Genomic DNA, 19,744 nt, shown 5'->3' with positions numbered 1-19,744 from the left:
TGAGCCAGTGCGTTGTGAGCCCCAGAGCCTTGTGTCCACTAAGAGCAATAAAGGCCCCCAGCCTCGCCAGCTCGCTGCTCCAGGCCGCTCCACTCGCTCCCCATTGGTCAGAAGCTCCCGTCAATCAGGCCGTTGTCCCGTGATACGTGTCCTTCGAGCGCGCTCCGCCAAACTGGTGGAAACTGGTCTCGGGACCTGGATGTGCGGACTCTTGGATTTGGATTTCCCTTTATTCTCTCCCTATCTCCCCCATCAAGAAGGAAAAAATGCTGGAGATGATGTAATGGGTTTGGATTTCAGCATGGGGAGTAGGGATACTGTGTGTGATAGGGATTTACAGCTGTGGGGACACCAGAGAGGAATGTGTGTACCATAGAAACTAGAATTGACTGTTCTGAATTTCTATCCTGTCCTTAGTGATGACTTTTGTAAACTCCTTTTACAGGGGATTAGAAAGGGAAGATTTGTAGATGGGAAACTCACACCAAACATCACCAAGATCTGGCAGTCACTTGATCCACCGCAACATGAATATCATCGGCCTTTGAATGTGGAAAAATAAATGTTTGTCTGTTGTCCGTGGGAAAAGCGTGAGCCGACCAAAAGTGGCAGTAAGGAATGCAAAATTCCTAAGGCGCTTTACCCGCTGCCCGAAACACCAACAACAACCTCAAAAAACGCACTCAGATTTGTCAAGTATAATTTCCCCTTTATAAATCCGTGTTGATTCTGCCCAATCCTGTTATTACTTCCGAAGTGCCCTGTTACCATGTGCTTAATAATAGATTCCAGCATTTTCTCTACTACTAATTTCATGGCTACTGGTACAGCACGGCTTAGATACAGAGTAAATCTCACTCCATCCTGTCCCAAACAATACCAGGGTTGATACAGAGCAAATCTCAGTCCACAATATCCAAAATACTCCCAGGGCACGTACAGCATGGGTTAGATACAGAGTAAAACTCCCTCTACACAGTCCCATCAAACACTTCCCGGGCAGGTACAGTACAGGTTAGACACAGTATATCTTCCTCTACCCTGCCTCAAATACTCCCAGGGCACGTACAACACGGGTCAGATACAGAGCAATCTCCACCCATGACTAGACCACAGCCACTGACAGCTTAACCAGAAGGCAATGCAGGTCAGGGGTGATGGGTGAGCTTGACTTGTTGCGAGTTAGGGCATGGGCAGCCGAGTTTTGGATCAACTCTAGTTTATGTCGGGTAGAATGTGGGAGGAGTGCGTTAGAATCGTCATGTCCAGAGATGACAAAGGCATGGATGAGGGCTTCAGCCGTGGCTGACCTGAGGCAAGAGTGTAGACAGGCGATGTTTCAGCAAGTGGATTAATCAATCTTAGTTGTGCTGCGGATAGGATATGTGGTCAAAAACTAATTTCGGGGTCAAGTATGACACCAAGGTTGTGAATAGTCTGGTTGAGCATCAGACAGAAGTTGGGGAAAGGGATGGAGTCGGTGGCTCAGGAACGGAGTTTGTGACAATGACAATGACAAATATTAAAATATTTCACAGGCTGTCACGTGCAAAATGTGTGGATGAGTTTTTAAAATGAAATCGGTTCCAAAAATGGGTTAACTGATACAGAAAGTAACGGATTTCAAATATTATGCAAGACAGTCCAATAAAGGGATGGTTCAAAGGATTTCAGCTGAGTTTACAGTGAGGCACTGCAGTTAAGTCCACTACAACCACAAGTTATGTACTCCAACGGAAGAAGTTTGAGGTTTGATATGATAGAAGGCGAACTAGGTGAGAAGTGATCTAAGTTAGAGTAAGAAAAAACACTAAAATGGAACAGTCGGTAACAGAAAATCAGCTACTCTCCTCTGATCACGGAGAAACATAAAAACATAGAAAATAGATGCAGGAATAGGCCATTCGGTCCTTTGAGCCTGCACCACCATTCAATAAGATCATGGGTGATCATTCACCTCAGTACCCCTTTCCTGCTTTCTCTCCATACCCCTTGATCCCTTTAGCTGCAAGGGCCATATCTAACTTCCTCTTGACTATATCCAATGAACTGGCATCAACAACTCTCTGTGGCAAAGAATTCCACAGGTTAATAACTCTCTGAATGAAGAAGTTTCTCCTCAGCTCAGTCCTAAATGGCTTATCCCCTTATCCTTAGATTATGTCTCCTGGGGTCCCAGCAATGAGCCTTGCAGCACCCCACTAGTCACTGCCTGCCATTTTGGAAAGGATCCATTAATCCCGACTCTTTGCTTCCTGTCTGCCAACTAGTTCTCTATCCACGTCAGTACATTGCCCCCAATACCACGTGATTTAATTTTGCACACAAATGTCTTGTGTGGGACTTTGTCAAAAGCCTTTTGAAAGTCGAAATACACCAAATCCACTGGTTTTCCCTTGTCCACTCTACTAGTTACATCCTCAAAAAATTCCAGAAGATTTCTCAAGCATGATTTCCCTTTCATAAATCCATGCTGACTTGGACCAACCAATCCTGTCACTGCTTTCCAAATGCGCTGCTATTATTTCTTTAATAATTGATTACAACATTTTCCCTGTTTTCTCTCTCCATTCTTTTTTTTAAAGTGGTGTTGCATTAGCTACCCTCCAGTCCATAGGAACTGATCCAGTGTCGATACACTGTTAGATAATGATCACCAATGCATCCACTATTTCTCGTGCACTTCCTTAATTACTCTGGTATGCAGACTATCAGGCCCCAGGATTTATCGGCCTTCAATCCCATCAATTTCCCTAACACAATTGCCCACCTAATAAAGATTTCCTTCAGTTCCTCCTTCTCACTAGATCCTCTGTCAGCTGGTATTTCCGGAAGGTTATTTGTGTCTTCCTTCGTGAAGACAGAACCAAAGTATTTGTTCAACTGGTCTGCCATTTCTTTGTTCCCCATTATAAATTCACCTGAAGCTGACTGCAAGGGAACCTATGTTTATCTTCACTAATCTTTTTCTCCTCACATATCGATAGAAGCTTTTGCAGTCAGTGTTTATGTTCCCAGCAAGCTTCCACTTATACTCTATTTTCCCCCTCCTAATTTAACACTTTGTCCTCCTTTGCTGGATTCTAAATTTCTCCCAGTCCTCAGGTTTGTTTCTTTTTCTGGCCAATTTATATGCCTCTTTCTTGGATTTAACACTATCCTTAATTTCCCTTGTTAGCCACGGTTGAGCCACTTTCCCCGATTTATTTTTACTCCAGACAGGGATGTGCAATTGTTGAAGTTCATCCATATGATCTTTAAATGAATGCCATTACCTATCCACCATCAACCCTTTAAGTATCATTCGCCAGTCTATTCTAGCCTATTCACGTCTCATACCATCGAAGTTACCTTTTCTTATGTTCAGGACCCGTCTCTGAATTAACTGTGTCACTCTCCATCTTGATAAAGAATTCTACCATATTATGGTCGCCCTTCCCCAAGGGGCCTCGCACAACAAGATTGCTAATTAGTCCTTTCTCATTACACACCACCCAGTCCAGGAAGTCCAGCCCTTTAATTGGTTCCGCAATATATTGGTCTAGAAAACCATCTGTAATACACTCCAGGAAATCCTCCTCCACTGTATTGCTACCAGTTTGGTTAGTCCAATCTATATGTAGATTAAAGTCGCCCATGATAACTGCTGTACCTTTATTGCACGCATCCCTAATTTCTTGTTTGATGCTGTCCCCAACCTCACTCCTACTGTTTGGTGGTCTGTTCACAACTCCCACTAGCATTTTCTGCCCTTTGGTATTCCGCAGGTCCACCCATACAGATTCGACATCATCCAAACTAATGTCCTTCCTTACTATTGCGTTAATTTCCTCTTCAACCAGCAACGCTACCCCACCTCCATTTCCTTTCTGTCTATCCTTCCTGAATGCTGAATATCCCTAGATGTTGAGTTCCCAGCTTTGGTCACCCTGGAGCCATGTCTCCGTGATGCCAATTATATCATATTCATTAATTGTTGCCTTCGCAGTTAATTCGTCCACCTTATTCCGAATACTCCTCGCATTGAGGCACAGAGCCTTCAGGCTTGTCTTTTTAACACACTTTGCCCCTTTAGAATTGTGCTGCAATGTGGCCTTTTTTGATTTTTGCCTTGGGTTTCTCTGTCCTCCACTTTTACTTTTCTTCTTTTTCTCTTTTGCTTCAAATATTCGACACACTGTGTTTGAAACAACGCTGATTTATTCCATATTTATACACAATATTAATCCCTCTCTCATATATAGGAATTATTAAGATCATCAGAAACAAACAATAACTGCCAGAATGAACATGGTTCAGTGCCCAGTGCAATCACAGTAAATCCTGCTCCAGTCACAAATTCAGGGTGGCAATGGCAGTGTTTTTGGCCAGCAAGGCAAAAAACAAAAAAGGCCACTGAATGTAAAGGGGCTACAGGAGGGATCAAAACTAAAAATCATGGTTTAAAAACTAGTATTAAAACACTCTACCTAAACGCACGCAGCATTCGAAATAAAGTAAATGAGTTGATGGCACAAATCATTACAAATGGGTATGATTTGGTGGCCATTACAGAAATGTGGTTGCAGGGTGGCCAAGACTGGGAATTAAACATACAGGGGTATCTGACGATTCGGAAAGATAGACAAGGAGGTGGGGTAGCTCTGTTAATAAAGGATGATATCAGGGCAGTTGTGAGAGATGATATTGGCTCTAAATAACAAAATGTTGAATCATTGTGGGTGGCGATTAGAGACAGTAAGGGGAAAAAGTCACTGGTGGGTGTAGTTTATAGGCCCCCAAATAATAACTTCATGTTGGGGTGGACAATAATCAAGGGAACAATGGAGGCATGTGAAAAAGAAACGGCAGTAACCATGGGGGATTTTAACCTACATATCGATTGGTCAAATCAAATCACACAGGGTGGCTTGGAGGAGGAATTCATAGAATGCATACGGGATTGTTTCTTAGAACAGTATGTTACAGAACCTACAAGGGAGCAAGCTATCTTAGATCTGGTCCTGTGTAATGAGACAGGAATAGTAAACGATCTCCTAGTAAAAGATCCTCTCGGAATGAGTGATCACAGTATGGTTGAATTTGTAATACAGATTGAAGGTGAGGAAGTAGTGTCTCAAATGAGCGTACTATGCTTAAACAAAGGGGACTAAAGTGGGATGAGGGCAGAGTTGGCTAAAGTAGACTGGAAACACAGACTAAACGGTGGCACAATTGAGGAACAGTGGAGGACTTTTAAGGAGCTCTTTCATAGTGCTCAACAAAAATATATTCCAGTGAAAGAGAAGGGATAACCAGCCATGGATAACCAAGGAAATTAAGGAAGAGTATCAAATTAAAAACCAATGCGTATAAGGTGGCCAAGGTTAGTGGGAAAATAGAAGATTGGGAAAATTTTAAGAGAGCAAAGAATACTAAGAAAGCAATAAAGAAAGGAAAGATAGATTACGAAGGTAAACTTGCGCAAAACATAAAAACGGATAGTAAAAACTTTTACAGATATAGAAAACGGAAAAGAGTGACAAAAGTAAATGTTGGTCCCTTAGAAGATGAGAAGGGGGATTTAATAATGGGAAATGTAGAAATGGCTGAGACATTAAACAATTATTTTGCTTCGGTCTTCACAGTGGAAGACACAGAAACCATGCCAGAAATTGCTGGTCACAGGAATGTGGGAAGGGAGGACCTTGAGACAATCACTATCACTAGGGGGGTAGTGCTGGGCAGGCTAATGGAACTCCAGGTAGACAAGTCCCCTGGTCCTGATGAAATGCATCCCAGGGTATTAAAAGAAATGGCGGAAGTTATAGCAGATGCATTCGTTGTAATCAACCAAAATTCTCTGGACTCTGGGGCGGTACCAGCGGATTGGAAAGCAGCTAATGTTTAAAAAAGGGTGCAGACAAAAGGCAGATAACTATAGGCCGGTTAGTTTAACATCTGTAGTGGGGAAAATGCTTGAAGCTATCATTAAGGAAGAAATAGCGGGACATCTAGATAGGAATAGTGCAATCAAGCAGACGCAGCATGGATTCATGAAGGGAAAATCATGTTTAACTAATTTACTGGTATTCTTTGAGGATATAACGAGCATGGTGGATAGAGGTGTACCAATGGATGTGGTGTATTTAGATTTTCAAAAGGCATTCGATAAGGTGCCACACAAAAGGTTACTGCAGAAGGTAAAGGTACGTGGAGTCAGTGGAAATTTATTAGCATGGATAGAGAATTGGCTGGCTAACAGAAAGCAGAGAGTCGGGATAAATGGGTCCTTTTCGGGTTGGAAATCGGTGGTTAGTGGTGTGCTACAGGGATCGGTGCTGGGACCACAACTGTTTACAATATACATAGATGACCTGGAAGAGGGGACAGAGTGTAGTGTAACAAAATTTGCAGATGACACAAAGATTAGTGGGAAAGCGGGTTGTGTAGAGGACAGAGAGAGGCTGCAAAGAGATTTAGATAGGTTAAGCGAATGGGCTAAGGTTTGGCAGATGGAATACAATGTCGGAAAGTGTGAGGTCATCCACCTTTGGAAAAAAAAACAGTAAAAGGGAATATTATTTGAATGGGGAGAAATTACAACATGCTGCAGAGCAGAGCAGAGGGACCTGGGGGTCCTTGTGCATGAAACTTTTTGAGTTTACCTGAAAAACATAAACATTAATCCGTGCCCCCTGACCTGGATGACACACCAGACATTTACAAGGCCCTTTTTTCCTTTTTTTTTTGGGCACTAATATCACTTTTTTTTCCAGTGCCCCCTATAAAAGGGGAGGGGGACACTAAAAGCACCGGCAATTAAAACAAATTAAACTTTAAAACGTAAAATAAAATTAAAATTTGGTTGCCGGGCGTGATGATGCACTCCAGTCCCTCCGGTGCCCACCTCTTCCTTGTGCATGAAACTCTTTTTGGAGTTTATCTGCAAAACAAAAGACATTAAACCGTGCCACCCGCCCTGGATGACACAGCAGACATTTACAAGGCCCCTTTTTTTTTCTTTTTTTTTGGGTTTTTTTGGGCGCTAAAATCAAATTTTTTCCAGTGCCCCCTATAAAAGGGGAGGGGGACACTAAAAGCACCGGCAATTAAAACAAATTAAACTTTAAAACGTAAAATCAAATTAAAATTTGGTTGCCGGGCGTGATGATGCACTCCAGTCCCTCCGGTGCCCACCTCTCGCGGAAGGCCGCGAGCGTACCGGTGGACACCGCGTGCTCCATCTCCAAGGACACCCTGGACCGGATGTAAGAGCGGAAGAGAGGCAGGCAGTCAGGTTGAACGACCCCCTCGACCGCCCGCTGCCTGGACCGGCTGATGGCACCCTTGGCCGTGCCCAGGAGCAGTCCTACGAGGAGGCCCTCGGACCTACCTGCTCCCCTCCGCACAGGGTGCCCAAAGATCAGGAGTGTGGGACTGAAGTGCAGCCATAATTTCAGGAGCAGCCCCTTCAAATAATGGAACGGGCTGCAACCTCGTGCACTCAATAAAAATGTGGAACACGGACTCCTCCAGACCGCAGAAATTGCAGGCGGCCTGGGAGTCCGTGAACCGGCTTAAAAATTTGTTGCACGGCACTGCTCCGTGCACCACCCTCCAGGCCAAGTCCCCGATGAATAGTGGGAGGACCCCTGCGTAGAGTGCCCTCCATCGGGGACCCCCGCCTCCTCCGGACGGCAAGATGGTACGCCATGGCGTGTCCAGACGGCAGGCGAGGATGGCAAAGTTGAGAGTGTGCAGGAGCAGCCCGGACAAGAAACCCCTCCGCGCGGAACTGAAAGGCACGGAGGGGATTTCCCCGAGGCGGCTCAAGTTGTGAGGCGCCGGCCCCCGAGGGAGGTTCCGGGATTTGGCGCCGATGAGGAATTCCGTCCGGACGGGGAATCCCAAAAAGTTAGTTTGCAGGTGCAACAGGTAATCAGGAAGGCGAATGGAATGTTGGCCTTCATTGCGAGAGGGATGGAGTACAAAAGCAGGGAGATCCTGCTGCAACTGTACAGGGTATTGGTGAGGCCGCACCTGGAGTATTGCGTGCAGTTTTGATCACCTTACTTAAGGAAGGATATACTAGCTTTGGAGGGGGTGCAGAGACGATTCACTAGGCTGATTCCGGAGATGAGGGGGTTACCTTATGATGATAGATTGAGTAGACTGGGTCTTTACTCCTTGGAGTTCAGAAGGATGAGGGGTGATCTTATAGAAACATTTAAAATAATGAAAGGGATAGACAAGATAGAGGGTGAGAGGTTGTTTCCACTGGTCGGGGAGACTAGAACTAGAGGGCACAGCCTCAAAATACAGGGGAGCCAATTTAAAACCGATTGAGAAGCAATTTCTTCTCCCAGAGGGTTGTGAATCTGTGGAATTCTCTGCCCAAGGAAGCAGTTGAGGCTAGTTCATTGAATGTATTCAAGTCACAGATAGATAGATTTTTAACCAATAAGGGAATTAAGGGTTATGGGGAGCGGACGGGTAAGTCGAGCTGAGTCCACGGCCAGATCAGCGGAGCAGGCTCGAGGGGCTAGATGGCCTACTCCTGTTCCTAATTCTTATGTTGTTATGTTATGTTCTTATGCCTCGCGGGGAGAATGAGCCGCATCCAGACTACAGGAGGTCAGTGCGCAGGCGCGGATCCAGGCTGGGGTTTGGAGCATGCGCGGTTCGTGTAATGGCGGAAGAGACATGTTTCGCATTGGCTGCTCAGAATTGTCATTTTCAGCGGGTTGGAGGGGAGCAATGGACCAGCGGGGAGCCGGGGTGGCTTCATAAAAAACCGGTGCCCGCCGCCAGCCCGGAATAATAACCGCAGTATCGGCGGTTGCATCTTCGGGGCTTTCTGCCGCTCACAGGCCCAGGCTAACGGTGGCCATCTTAGTATAGGAAGGCAGGTTCAGCGCTCTGCCATCTTGATTCAGTGAATAGCACAGTGCATGTGTAGCCATCTTGGTGTAGGAACAAAGTGAATGATGTCAGTGTCTGTTTCCAACCGGGTCCTAGTGGGGAAAGGAATGGCTCAGATATTTTATTCTCAGTCTCCACACCTCGGATTTCTCACCATCTCCCCTAAAGGCGATGCTCAGTTCTGAGCTTACGGTTTATGTTTACACAATTACATAAGAACATAAGAAATAGCAGGAGTAGGTCATTTTGCCCTTCGAGCCTACTCCGCCATTCAATAAGATCATGGTAGGCCTGATCCACTTCCCTGCCCGCTCTCCAGAACCCTTTACTCCCTTATCGCTCAAAATTCTGTCTATCTCCACCTTAAATATATTCAATGACCCAGCCTCCACAGCTCTTTGGGGCAGAGAATTCCACAGATTTACAACTCCCTGAGAGAAGAAATTCCTCCTCATCTGAGTTTTAAATGGGCGGCCCCTTATTTTAAGATGATGTCCTCTAGTTTTAGTTTCCCCTATGAGTGGAAATATCCTCTCTGCCTCCACCTTGTCGAGCCCTCTCATTATCATTAAGTTTCAATAAGATCACCTCTCATTCTTCTGAACTCCAATGTGTATAGGCCCAACCTACTCAACCTATCTTCATAAGTCAACCCCCTCATCTGAATCAATCTAGTGAACCTTCTCTGAACTGCCTCCAATGCAAGTATATCCTTCCTTAAAGATGGAGATCAAAACTGTGCACAGTACTCCAGGTGTGGCCTCACCAGTACCATGTACAGTTGTAGCTAGACTTCCCTGCTTTTGTACTCTATCCCCCTTGCAATAAAGGCCAACATTCCATTTGCCTTCCTGATTACTTGCTGTACCTGCATACGAACTTTTTGTGTTTTCATCACAAGGACCCCCAGGTCTCTCTCTAATGCAGCTCTTTTCAATTTTTCTCCATTTAAATTATAATTTGCTTTTCTATTAATTCTGCCAAAGTGGATAACCCCACATTTTCCCATATAATACTCCATCTGCCAAATGTTTGCCCACTCACTTAACCTGCCTATATTCCTTTGTGTCCTCACAATTTTTGTATCAACAGCAAACTTGGCCCCTTCATCCAAGTCATTAATATAGATTGTAAATAGTTGAAGACCCAGCACCGATTCCTACTTGTCATGTTTGCCAACTGGAAAATGACCCATTTATCCTGACTCTCTGTTTTCTGTTTAGTCAATCCTCTATCCATGCTAATATATTACCCCCAACCCTGTGAGCTTTTATCTTGTGCAGTAATCTCTTATGTGGCACCTTATCGAATGCCTTCTGGAAATCCAAACACACCACATCCACTGCTTCCCCCTTATCCACCCTGCTGATTACATTCTCAAAGAACTCCAGCGAATTTGTCAAACATGATTTCCCTTTCATAAAACCATGCTGAATCTGCTTGATTGAATCATGCTTTTCCAAATGTCCTGCTACTGCATCCTTAATAATGCACTGCAGCATTTTCCCAATAAGAGATGTTAGGTTAACTGGTATATAGTGTCCTGCTTTTTGTCTGCCTCCTTTTTCAAATAGGGGCGTTACATTTGCGATTTTCCAACCTGTTGGGACTGCCCTAGAATCCAGGAAATTTTGGTAGATTAAACATAGAAACATAGAAATTAGATGCAGGAGCAGGCCATTCGGCCCTTTGAGCCTGCACCGCCATTCAATAAGATCATGGCTGATCATTGAATCTCAGTACCCCTTTCCTGCTTTCTCTCCATACCCCTTGATCCCTTTGGCCGTAAGGGCCATATCTAACTCCCTTTTGAATATATCTAACGAACTAGCCTCAACAACTTTCTGCAGTAGAGAATTCCACAGGTTAACCACTCTCTGAGTGAAGAAGTTTCTCCTCATCTCGGTCCGAAATGGCTTACCCCATATTCTTAGACTGTGAGCCCTGGTTCTGGAACTCCCCAGCAACAGGAACATTCTTCCTGCCTCTAACCTGTCCAGTCCCGTCTGAATTTTATGTTTCTCTGAGATCCCCTCTCATTCTTCTAAACTCCAGTGAATAAAGCCCCAGTTGATCCAGTCTCTCCTCATATGTCAGTCCTGCCATCCAGGGAATCAATCTGGTGAACCTTCGTTGTGCTCCCTCAATAGCAATAATGTCCTTCCTCAGATTAGGAGACCAAAACTGAACACAATATTCCAGGTGCGGCCTTACCAAGGCTCTGTACAACTGCAATAAGACCTCCCTGCTCCTATACTCAAATCCTCTAGCTATGAAGGCCAACATTCCATTTGCCGCCTTCACCGCCTGCTGTACCTGCATGCCAAACTTCAATGACTGATGTACCATGACACCCAGGTCTCGTTGCACCTCCCCTTTTTCTAATCTGTCACCATTCAGATAATATTCTGTCGTCTTGTTTTTGCCACCAAAGTGAATAACCTCACATTTATCCACATCATACTGCATCTGCCATGCATTTTCCCACTCACCTAACCTGTCCAAGTCACCCTACAGCCTCTTAGCATCGTCCTCACAGCTCACACTGCCACCCAGCTTAGTGTCATCTGCAAACTTGGAGATATTACATTTAATTCCTTCATCTAAATCATTGATGTACATTGTAAATAGCTGGGGTCCCAGCACTGAACCCTGCGGCACCCCACTGGTCACTGCCTGCCATTCTGAAAAGGACCTGTTTATTAAAACCAATGCATCCACTATCTCTGCAGTCACTTCTCTTAAGATCTTAGGATGCAAGCCATCTGGTCCAGGGGACTTGTCCGCCTTTAATCCCATTATTTTATCTAGTACTACGTCATTAGTGATAGTGATTGTATTACATTGCTCCCTACCTATAGCCCCTTGATTATCCACTATTGGGATGTATTTAGTGTCTTCGACCATGAAGGACTCTTACTATCTGTTTTTATATTTTGTGCTAGTTTACTTTCATAATCTTTCTTCCCTCTCAATCATTTCTTAGTTCTCTGCTGGCTTTTAAACATTTCATAAATCTCTGGCCTCCCACTAGTCTTGGCCACATTGTATGCCTTTGTTTTCAATTTGATACCCTCCCTTAATTCTTTAGTTAGCCATGGATGGTTATCCCTTCTCTCACAGTCTTTCCTTCTCATTAGGATATATTTTTGTTGTAGGTTATGAAATATCTCCTTAACTGTCTGCCACTGTTCATTAACCGTCCCATTCTTTAGTCTATTTTCCCAGTTCACTTTAGCCAACTCTGCCCTCATACCATTGTAGTCTCCTTTATTTAAGCTTAGGACCCTGGTTTGAGAACCAACTTTCTCACCCTCCAACTGAATTTGAAATTCAACCTGTTAACGCGAGCGAAATCCTGGAAGAATCACTCGTCACTCTGGGTCGGTTCCAAACATCACAACGGTCTTTATTACACCGGCGGGGAGAATGCCTCTGGGTTACTTTCAGCACTACTCTCCGCCGAACAAAGAAAGTCATCGATATTTATATGTTTTACAACAGTTCAATACAATTACTCAGCTCATGTCGGCTGGACAGAATCCAATCATAACGATTATAAATTATAAATCTGTTTATTTGGGCCAATGGGATTGGCCCTCGGGCACCTGGGGACTGCGTGATCATTTCATGTTTAGCTGGGAGCTTACTCATGGCCTTGTGATATTCGCCAGACCCCCTTATCTCTACTGTCCTTGGGTTCTGCCTGCGCCTAATCTTCTTATCGTAACACAGTTACAGGAATTCCTTTCTTCAGTATTCTGCTAGGACATCTTGTCTGCGGGTTGCTGATTAGAGACATTCTGCTGAGCTCACCCTTTCCAGTGTTCCTGTACACGGAACTGCAGTGTCATCAGCTACCCAGAAATTTAGTCGAGCTGGTTAGCTGAATTCCCCTAGTGCTTTGCGGAATCCCTGGCAGCTATTTTATATCTGGCTGCCATTTTACACGTACATACATACATATATTCAGCAGGTGCCTTTGCCTTTGGAAGTGCCCCACAACAAACCATATTATGGTCACTCATTCCTCTTTTACTACGAGATCATTTATTAATCCTGCCTCATTACACAGTACTAGATCTAAGATAACCTGATCCCTAGTTGGTTCCGCAATGTACTGTTCAAGGAAACTATCCCGGATACGCACTATGAACACCTCCCCAAGGCTACCCTGGCCAATTTGCTTTGTCCAATCAACATGAAGTTTAAAATCACCCAAAATTATTGCCGTTCCTTTATTGCAAGCCTCCATTATTTCTTGATTGATACTCCGTCCAACAGTGTAGCTGCTGTTAGGGGGCCTGCAGACTATGCCCACCAGCGACTTTTTCCCTTTATTATTCTTTATCTCCACCCAAACTGATTCAATATCTTGATCCTCTGAGCAAATATCATTTCTCACGAACTCACTGATCCCACCCTTTATTAACAGAGCTACCCCACCTCCTTTTCCTTTCTGTCTGTCCTTCCGAATTGTCAAATACCCCTGAATATTGTGTTCCCAGTCCTGGTCACCTTGCAACCATGTCTCTGTAACGGCTATCAGATCAGACCCATTTGTATCTATTTGTGCTGTCAATTCATCTATTTTGTTACGAATGTTATGTGCATTTAAACAGCTTGTAAATTTGTTTTTTTACCCTTTTTTCCTGCTTTTTTCCTCTGTTCTTCAAACTCACTTTCTACATTTTTCTTTCTAATTCCAGCTTTACTTCCCTCCCTAATGAATCTATTTTCAGTTCCCATCCCCCTGCCAAGCTAGTTTAATCCCTCCCCAACAGCACTAGCAAACCCCCCTGCGAGGATATTGGTCCCGGCTCTGTTGAAGTGCAACCCGTCCGGTTTGTACATGTCCCACCTCCCCCAGAAGTGGTCCCAATGCGTCAGGAATCTAAAGCCCTCCCTCCTGCACCATCTCTCCAGTCACAGTCATCTGCTCTATCCTCCTATTTCTGTACTCACTAGCTCGTGGCACCGGGAGTAATTTTACATATTACCCTAGATCATGTCACTGTTTATAATTACAGAAGACCCTGTCTCGGTTTGTATTACATTCAACCCTGTCCCTGTTTATATTACACCAGACCCTGTCCCTGTTTATATTACACTCGACCCTGTCTCTGTTTATATTACACTAGACCCTGTCCCTGTTTATATTACACTAGACCCTGTCCCTGTTTATATTACACTAGACCCTGTCTCTGTTTATATTACACTGGACCCTGTCTCTGTTTATATTACACTGGATCCTGTCTCTGTTTATATTACACTGGGCCCTGTCTCTGTTTATATTACACTGGGCCCTGTCTCTGTTTATATTACACTAGACCCTGTCTCTGTTTATATTACACTAGACCCTGTCCCTGTTTATATTACACTAGACCCTGTCCCTGTTTAGATTACACTAGACCCTGTCCCTGTTTAGATTACACTAGACCCTGTCCCTGTTTAGATTACACTCGACCCTGTCCCTGTTTAGATTACACTAGACCCTGTCCCTGTTTAGATTACATTAGACAGTATCTCTGTTTATAAATAGAAGTATAGAGTACTAAAGTGTGGATATTATGATAAACCTGTTCAAAGCACTGGTTCGGCCTCAACTGGAGTATTATGCCCAATTGTGAGCAACACACTTTAGGAATAATGTGAAGGCCTTAGAGAGTGTGCAGAAAAGATTTATGAGAATGATTCCAGGGATGAGGGACTTCAGTTACCTGGAATGACTGAAGAAGCTGGGGTTGCAAGGGGGTTAGAGTATAAAAGCAGAGAAGTCCTGCTACAACTGTACAGGATATTGATGAGGTCACACCGCGAGTACTGCATTGAGTTTTGGTCTCCATATTTAAGGAAGGATATACTTTCATTGGAGGCGATTCAGAGAAGGTTCACTAGGTTGATTCCTGAGATGAGGGGGTTGACTTCTGAAGAAAGGTTGAGTAGTTTGGGCCTATACACATTGGAGTTCAGAAGAGTGAGAGGTGATCTTATTGAAACATAAAAGACACTGAGTGGGCTTGACAAGGTGGATGCAGAGAGGATGTTTCCACTCATAGGGGAATCTAGAACCAGGGGGCATAGTTTCAGAATAAAGGGTTGCCCATTTAACAGAGATGAGGGGGAATTTCTTCTCGAGTATTATAAATCTGTGGAATTCTCTGCCCGAGAGAGCTGTGGAGGACTGGGTCATTGAATATATTTAAGGCGGAGATAGACAGATTTTTGAGCGATATGGCTGTAAAGGGTTATGTGGAGTGGGCAGGGAAGTGGAGCTGAGTCCATGATCGGATCAGCCATGATCTTATTGCAGGGTCGAGGACCAGAGGACACAGATTTAAGGTGATGGGCAAAAGAACCAAAGGCGACTCAAGAAAAAACGTTTTTGAGTAGCGAGTGGTTAATATCTGGAATGCGCAGCCTGAAAGGGTGGTGGAGGCAGACTCAATCACGGCTTTCAAAAAGGAGTTGGATAAGTGCCTGAAAGAAAAACAGTTGCAGGGCTGTGGGGTAAGGGCGGGGGAGTGGGACTAGCTGAGGTGCTCTTGCAGAGAGCTGGCACGGGCTTGACGGGCCGAATGGTCTACTTCCATGCTGTAACCATTCTCTGATTCTATGGTTCTAACTCGATCAGCAGAAGCCTCTTCCCTTCTCCCTCATATGCTGATCTTAAGTGCATCGATACTGGAAACACAGAGCGACCAATCCAGAGCCACTCTGTATCAGGGTGGGCACTGGATGCGGAAGTCGCTCCCTGGCCTCCTGTGTGGGTCTGTTTGTTGCATCAGTTTGAGCTAGAATGGAGAGGGAAGGGTGGGGGGGAGAAGCTGCTGGGTTTAACCCCAGTACCTCTGAGCCCAGTCGGGCCCAACAATTTCCGATGAGAGACTGTCAACGGCAGTGGATTCTAGGGGAGATTAGATTGTGAAACAGACACTGCCCGCACAATGTAAAAGAGTATTGGTTCAGAAACAAGTATTTCTGTAGAGGCTTTCAATGTACAGATTTGTTTTACTCTGTTCTTGGGATGTGCATGTCGCTAGTAAGGCCAGAATATATTTCCAATTTCCATTTGCCCCTTGACAAGGTGATGGTGGGCCTGCTTCTCGAACCGCTGCAGTCCGTGTGGTGACAGTCCTCCCACAATGCTGTTAGGTGAGGAGTTCCAGGATTTTCACCCAGTGACGATGTAGGAACGGTGATATATGCCCAAGTCAGGATGGTGTGAGACTTGGAGGGAAACTTGGAGGTGAAGGATTTCCCAAGCACCTGGTGCCTTGGTCCATCTAGGTGGGAGAGGTTGTGGGTTTGGGAGGTTCTGTCAAAGTTCGGGTTGAGTTGCAGATGTATAAAGTCCCTCCCCTCCACCCCGCCTACCTGTCCCTCCACCCATAGAGGCCAGAGTCTTGTGTAGGCCCAGACCGGGTGGTGGGTTCCCGTCCCTGAAGGACATTAGTGACCAGTTGGGTTATTACCACAATCCGACAGCTTTCATGGTCACTTTTTTTCTGCAGACGGCCGCACAAATAGCCAGGTTAATTCAGCTCAATTTCACAACCCACCTTTGTGTTTTTGTGGGTTTTCTCTCACCCAACCTTTTTCCTGTTTGAAATTCACTTTACAGGATATTAAACGGGGAGGATTTGTCGACCGGAGGCTCAAACCAAACATCACATTAAGATCTGACGGAGTCACTCGAATCATCAGGAGCTGAATATCATCGGCCTTTGACCATGGAAGCAAAAAGCACTGTTCACAGCGGGGAGAAACGATACACGTGCTCTGTGTGTGGACAAGGCTTCAGCAGATCATCCAACCTGGAGAGACATAAGCGCAGTCACACTGGGGAGAAACTGTGTAAATGTGGGGATTGTGGGAAACGTTTCAAATGCCAGTCCCAGCTGGAAACACATCGGCGGGGTCACTCTGGGGAGAGGCCGTTCACCTGCTCCGACTGCGGGAAGGGATTCACGACATCATCCGACCTGCTGAGACACCAGCGAGTTCACACTGGGGAGAGGCCGTTCACCTGCTCTGAATGTGGGAAGAGATTCACTCAGTCATCCAACCTGCTGATACACCAGCGAGTTCACACTGGGGAGAGGCCGTTCACCTGCTCCGACTGCGGGAAGGGATTCACTGTGTTATCCAACCTGCTGATACACCAGCGAGTTCACACTGGGGAGAGGCCGTTCACCTGCTCCGACTGCGGGAAGGGATTCACTCAGTCATCCGGGCTGCTGGAACACCAGCGAGTTCACACTGGGGAGAGGCCATTCACCTGCTCTGAATGTGGAAAGGGATTCACTGCATCATCCCACCTGCTGATACACCAGCGAGCTCACACTGGGGAGAGGCCGTTCACCTGCTCTGAATGTGGGAAGGGATTCACTGCATCATCCCACCTGCTGATACACCAGCGAGGTCACACTGGGGAGAGGCCATTCACCTGCTCTGAATGTGGGAAGGGATTCACTGCATCATCCCACCTGCTGATACACCAGCGAGGTCACACTGGGGAGAGGCCATTCACCTGCTCTGAATGTGGGAAGGGATTCACTGCATCATCCCACCTGCTGGTACACCAGCGAGTTCACACTGGAGAGAGGCCGTTCACCTGCTCTGAGTGTGGGAAGGGATTTACTCAGTCATCCAACCTGCTGAAACACCAGCGAGTTCACACTGGGGAGAGGCTGTGCACCTGCTCCGATTGTGGGAAGGGATTCACTGAGACATCCAGCCTGCTGATACACCAGCGAGTTCACACTGGGGAGAGGCCGTTCACCTGCTCTGAGTGTGGGAAGGGATTTACTCAGTCATCCAACCTGCTGAGACACCAGCGAGTTCACACTGGGGAGAGGCCATTCACCTGCTCCGATTGTGGGAAGGCATTCACTGAGACATCCAGCCTGCTCTCACACCAGCGAGTTCACACTGGGGAGAGGCCATTCACCTGCTCTGAGTGTGGGAAGGCATTCACGGAGTCATCCAACCTGCTGAAACACCAGCGAGTTCACACTGGGGAGAGGCCATTCACCTGCTCTGAGTGTGGGAAGGGATTCACTCAGTCATCCACCCTGCTGAGACACCAGCGAGTTCACACTGGGGTGAGGCTATGCACCTGCTCCGATTGTGGGAAGGGATTCACTGAGACATCCAGCCTGCTCTCACACCAACGAGTTCACACTGGGGAAAGGCCGTTCATCTGCTCTGAGTGTGGGGAGGGATTCACTCGGTCATCCCACCTGCTGACACACCAGCGAGTTCACAAGTGACTGCAGGGGTTGGATTCTGCTGTTATTGCTGATGTTAATCACATCCCGGACTGAATCGTGTTCATTCTGACAGTTGGGGTTTGTTTCCGCTGATGTTAATAACTCCTGTAACTGGACTGGAGTTTGATATTTGGGATATATATAAATAAATTAGAGTTGCTTTCAACACATTGCTGTAGATTTTTGACTTTCCCACCCGAGTGTTTAGCATCACCTGGATGGAGCACAGAGAGGACAATCTGGGAGGAGGATTGTATGGGGGGAGAACTTCAGCCTGGACACAGTCCTTCAGGGTCACACTGAGAGGGGCAAACCGCACTTTGGTCTTTCTCGTCTCTCTTCACTGACAGCAAAGTCACCGTGCGGGTTAATCTTGACTGCAAGGTGCGGATGTTATCCACCCAAGGGTGTTTAAAGAGATGGGACGGGTGCTCTGTCAGCCCCTTGTCCATATCTCCAACAGCTCAGTCGAGCCATGGGTTGTTCCCTGAGATGGAAGGTAGCACACGTAGTTTCCACTTTGCAAATTGGGCACAAATCAGAGATCGGGAACTGAAGGCCCATCAATATGACCTCAATCACCGGGAAGATGCTTGAAGGGATCCTGAGAGATGCTGTTTTCGATCATGGGGTAAGGGAAGAGGACATTAGAGATACTGAACACGGATTCCAGTAAACAAGGTCATGTCTTACAAACTAGCTTGACTTTGTAAAGAAGTTGTTAGGTTGGTGGATGGGGGAATCCGGTTGACATTGTCTACCTCAGGGTGTCAAACTCATTTTCTATGGTGGGCCTGATCCAATATCCTGACACTTGGTATGGGCCACATTCAGCAAAAGCTATTAAAATAGGAATAAATGAAGATAAACTACATCGGAATTTACATTTAGATTGTATTTACTGTCGCTGCTGCTGATACCTGGCAACTCTTAGCTCGAGCATTGGTGAACTGACCCTGCTCAAACCATAACCACAAGGATATCGGTGCCTGGTTCACCCTGTGACCACAAGGCTGTGTCACTGCCACACACACAGATACCGTTTCCTTGTTTCACATCTCCATACAAACACCATCACTTCACACATTCCCTTTCTACACAACTGCAGCAGACATGAGCAAGGACGTGAGGCTTATTAAAAGACACATTTCATTACAGCAAAGGTTACACTGGGAGAAATGTTCAGTTATTTTCCATTACAGGCAAAATGTTGGGCAAGCCAGCAGCACACTGGCACCTGAACAGTTTCTCATCGGCCTACAGACTTTTCTTAAATATATTTGCTGCGTGGATATAAACTTAAACCAACTTTGCAGGCATGATGCTCTATTCACACATTGAAGGTGGAAGAGATGCTCTGTGGCACACACTAAGTTCAGTAGCTGAAAATGATTAACAGACTGGGTTTTGTGTTTAGTGATAGAAACATAAAAACATAGAAAATAGGTGCAGGAGTAGGCCATTCGTCCCTTCGAGCCTGCACCGCCATTCAATGAGTTCGTGGCTGAACATGCATCTTCAGTACCCCATTTCTGCTTTCTCGCCATACCCCTTGATCCCCCTAG

General features: G+C 45.7%; 1 protein-coding gene across 3 annotated transcripts in view; it reads left to right on the top strand.

Annotated features, from left to right (window-relative positions):
• The window catches only part of LOC139273357 (zinc finger protein 420-like), a 34,156-nt gene extending 15,822 nt beyond the window's left edge, over window positions 1-18,334 (top strand). Inside the window, exons 2-3 of one of the 3 annotated variants that reach the window (XM_070890182.1) lie at window positions 446-611; window positions 16,529-18,334. In XM_070890182.1, the coding sequence (XP_070746283.1) occupies window positions 16,638-18,179 (1,542 nt within the window). In that variant the 5' untranslated portion in view covers window positions 446-611; window positions 16,529-16,637 and the 3' untranslated portion in view covers window positions 18,180-18,334. Of the gene's footprint in view, window positions 1-445; window positions 612-6,104; window positions 6,189-16,528 lie in introns of those variants that run through there. The other 2 variants (XM_070890183.1, XM_070890181.1) reach the window with 2 other exon arrangements.
• The last annotated feature ends 1,410 nt before the right edge of the window (window positions 18,335-19,744 follow it).

Source organism: Pristiophorus japonicus, chromosome 9, assembly GCF_044704955.1.
Source record: "Pristiophorus japonicus isolate sPriJap1 chromosome 9, sPriJap1.hap1, whole genome shotgun sequence".
NCBI lineage: Eukaryota > Metazoa > Chordata > Chondrichthyes > Pristiophoridae > Pristiophorus > Pristiophorus japonicus.
The sequence above is the reverse complement of the archived record's forward strand: the minus strand, read 5'-3'. Positions and strand labels throughout refer to the sequence as shown.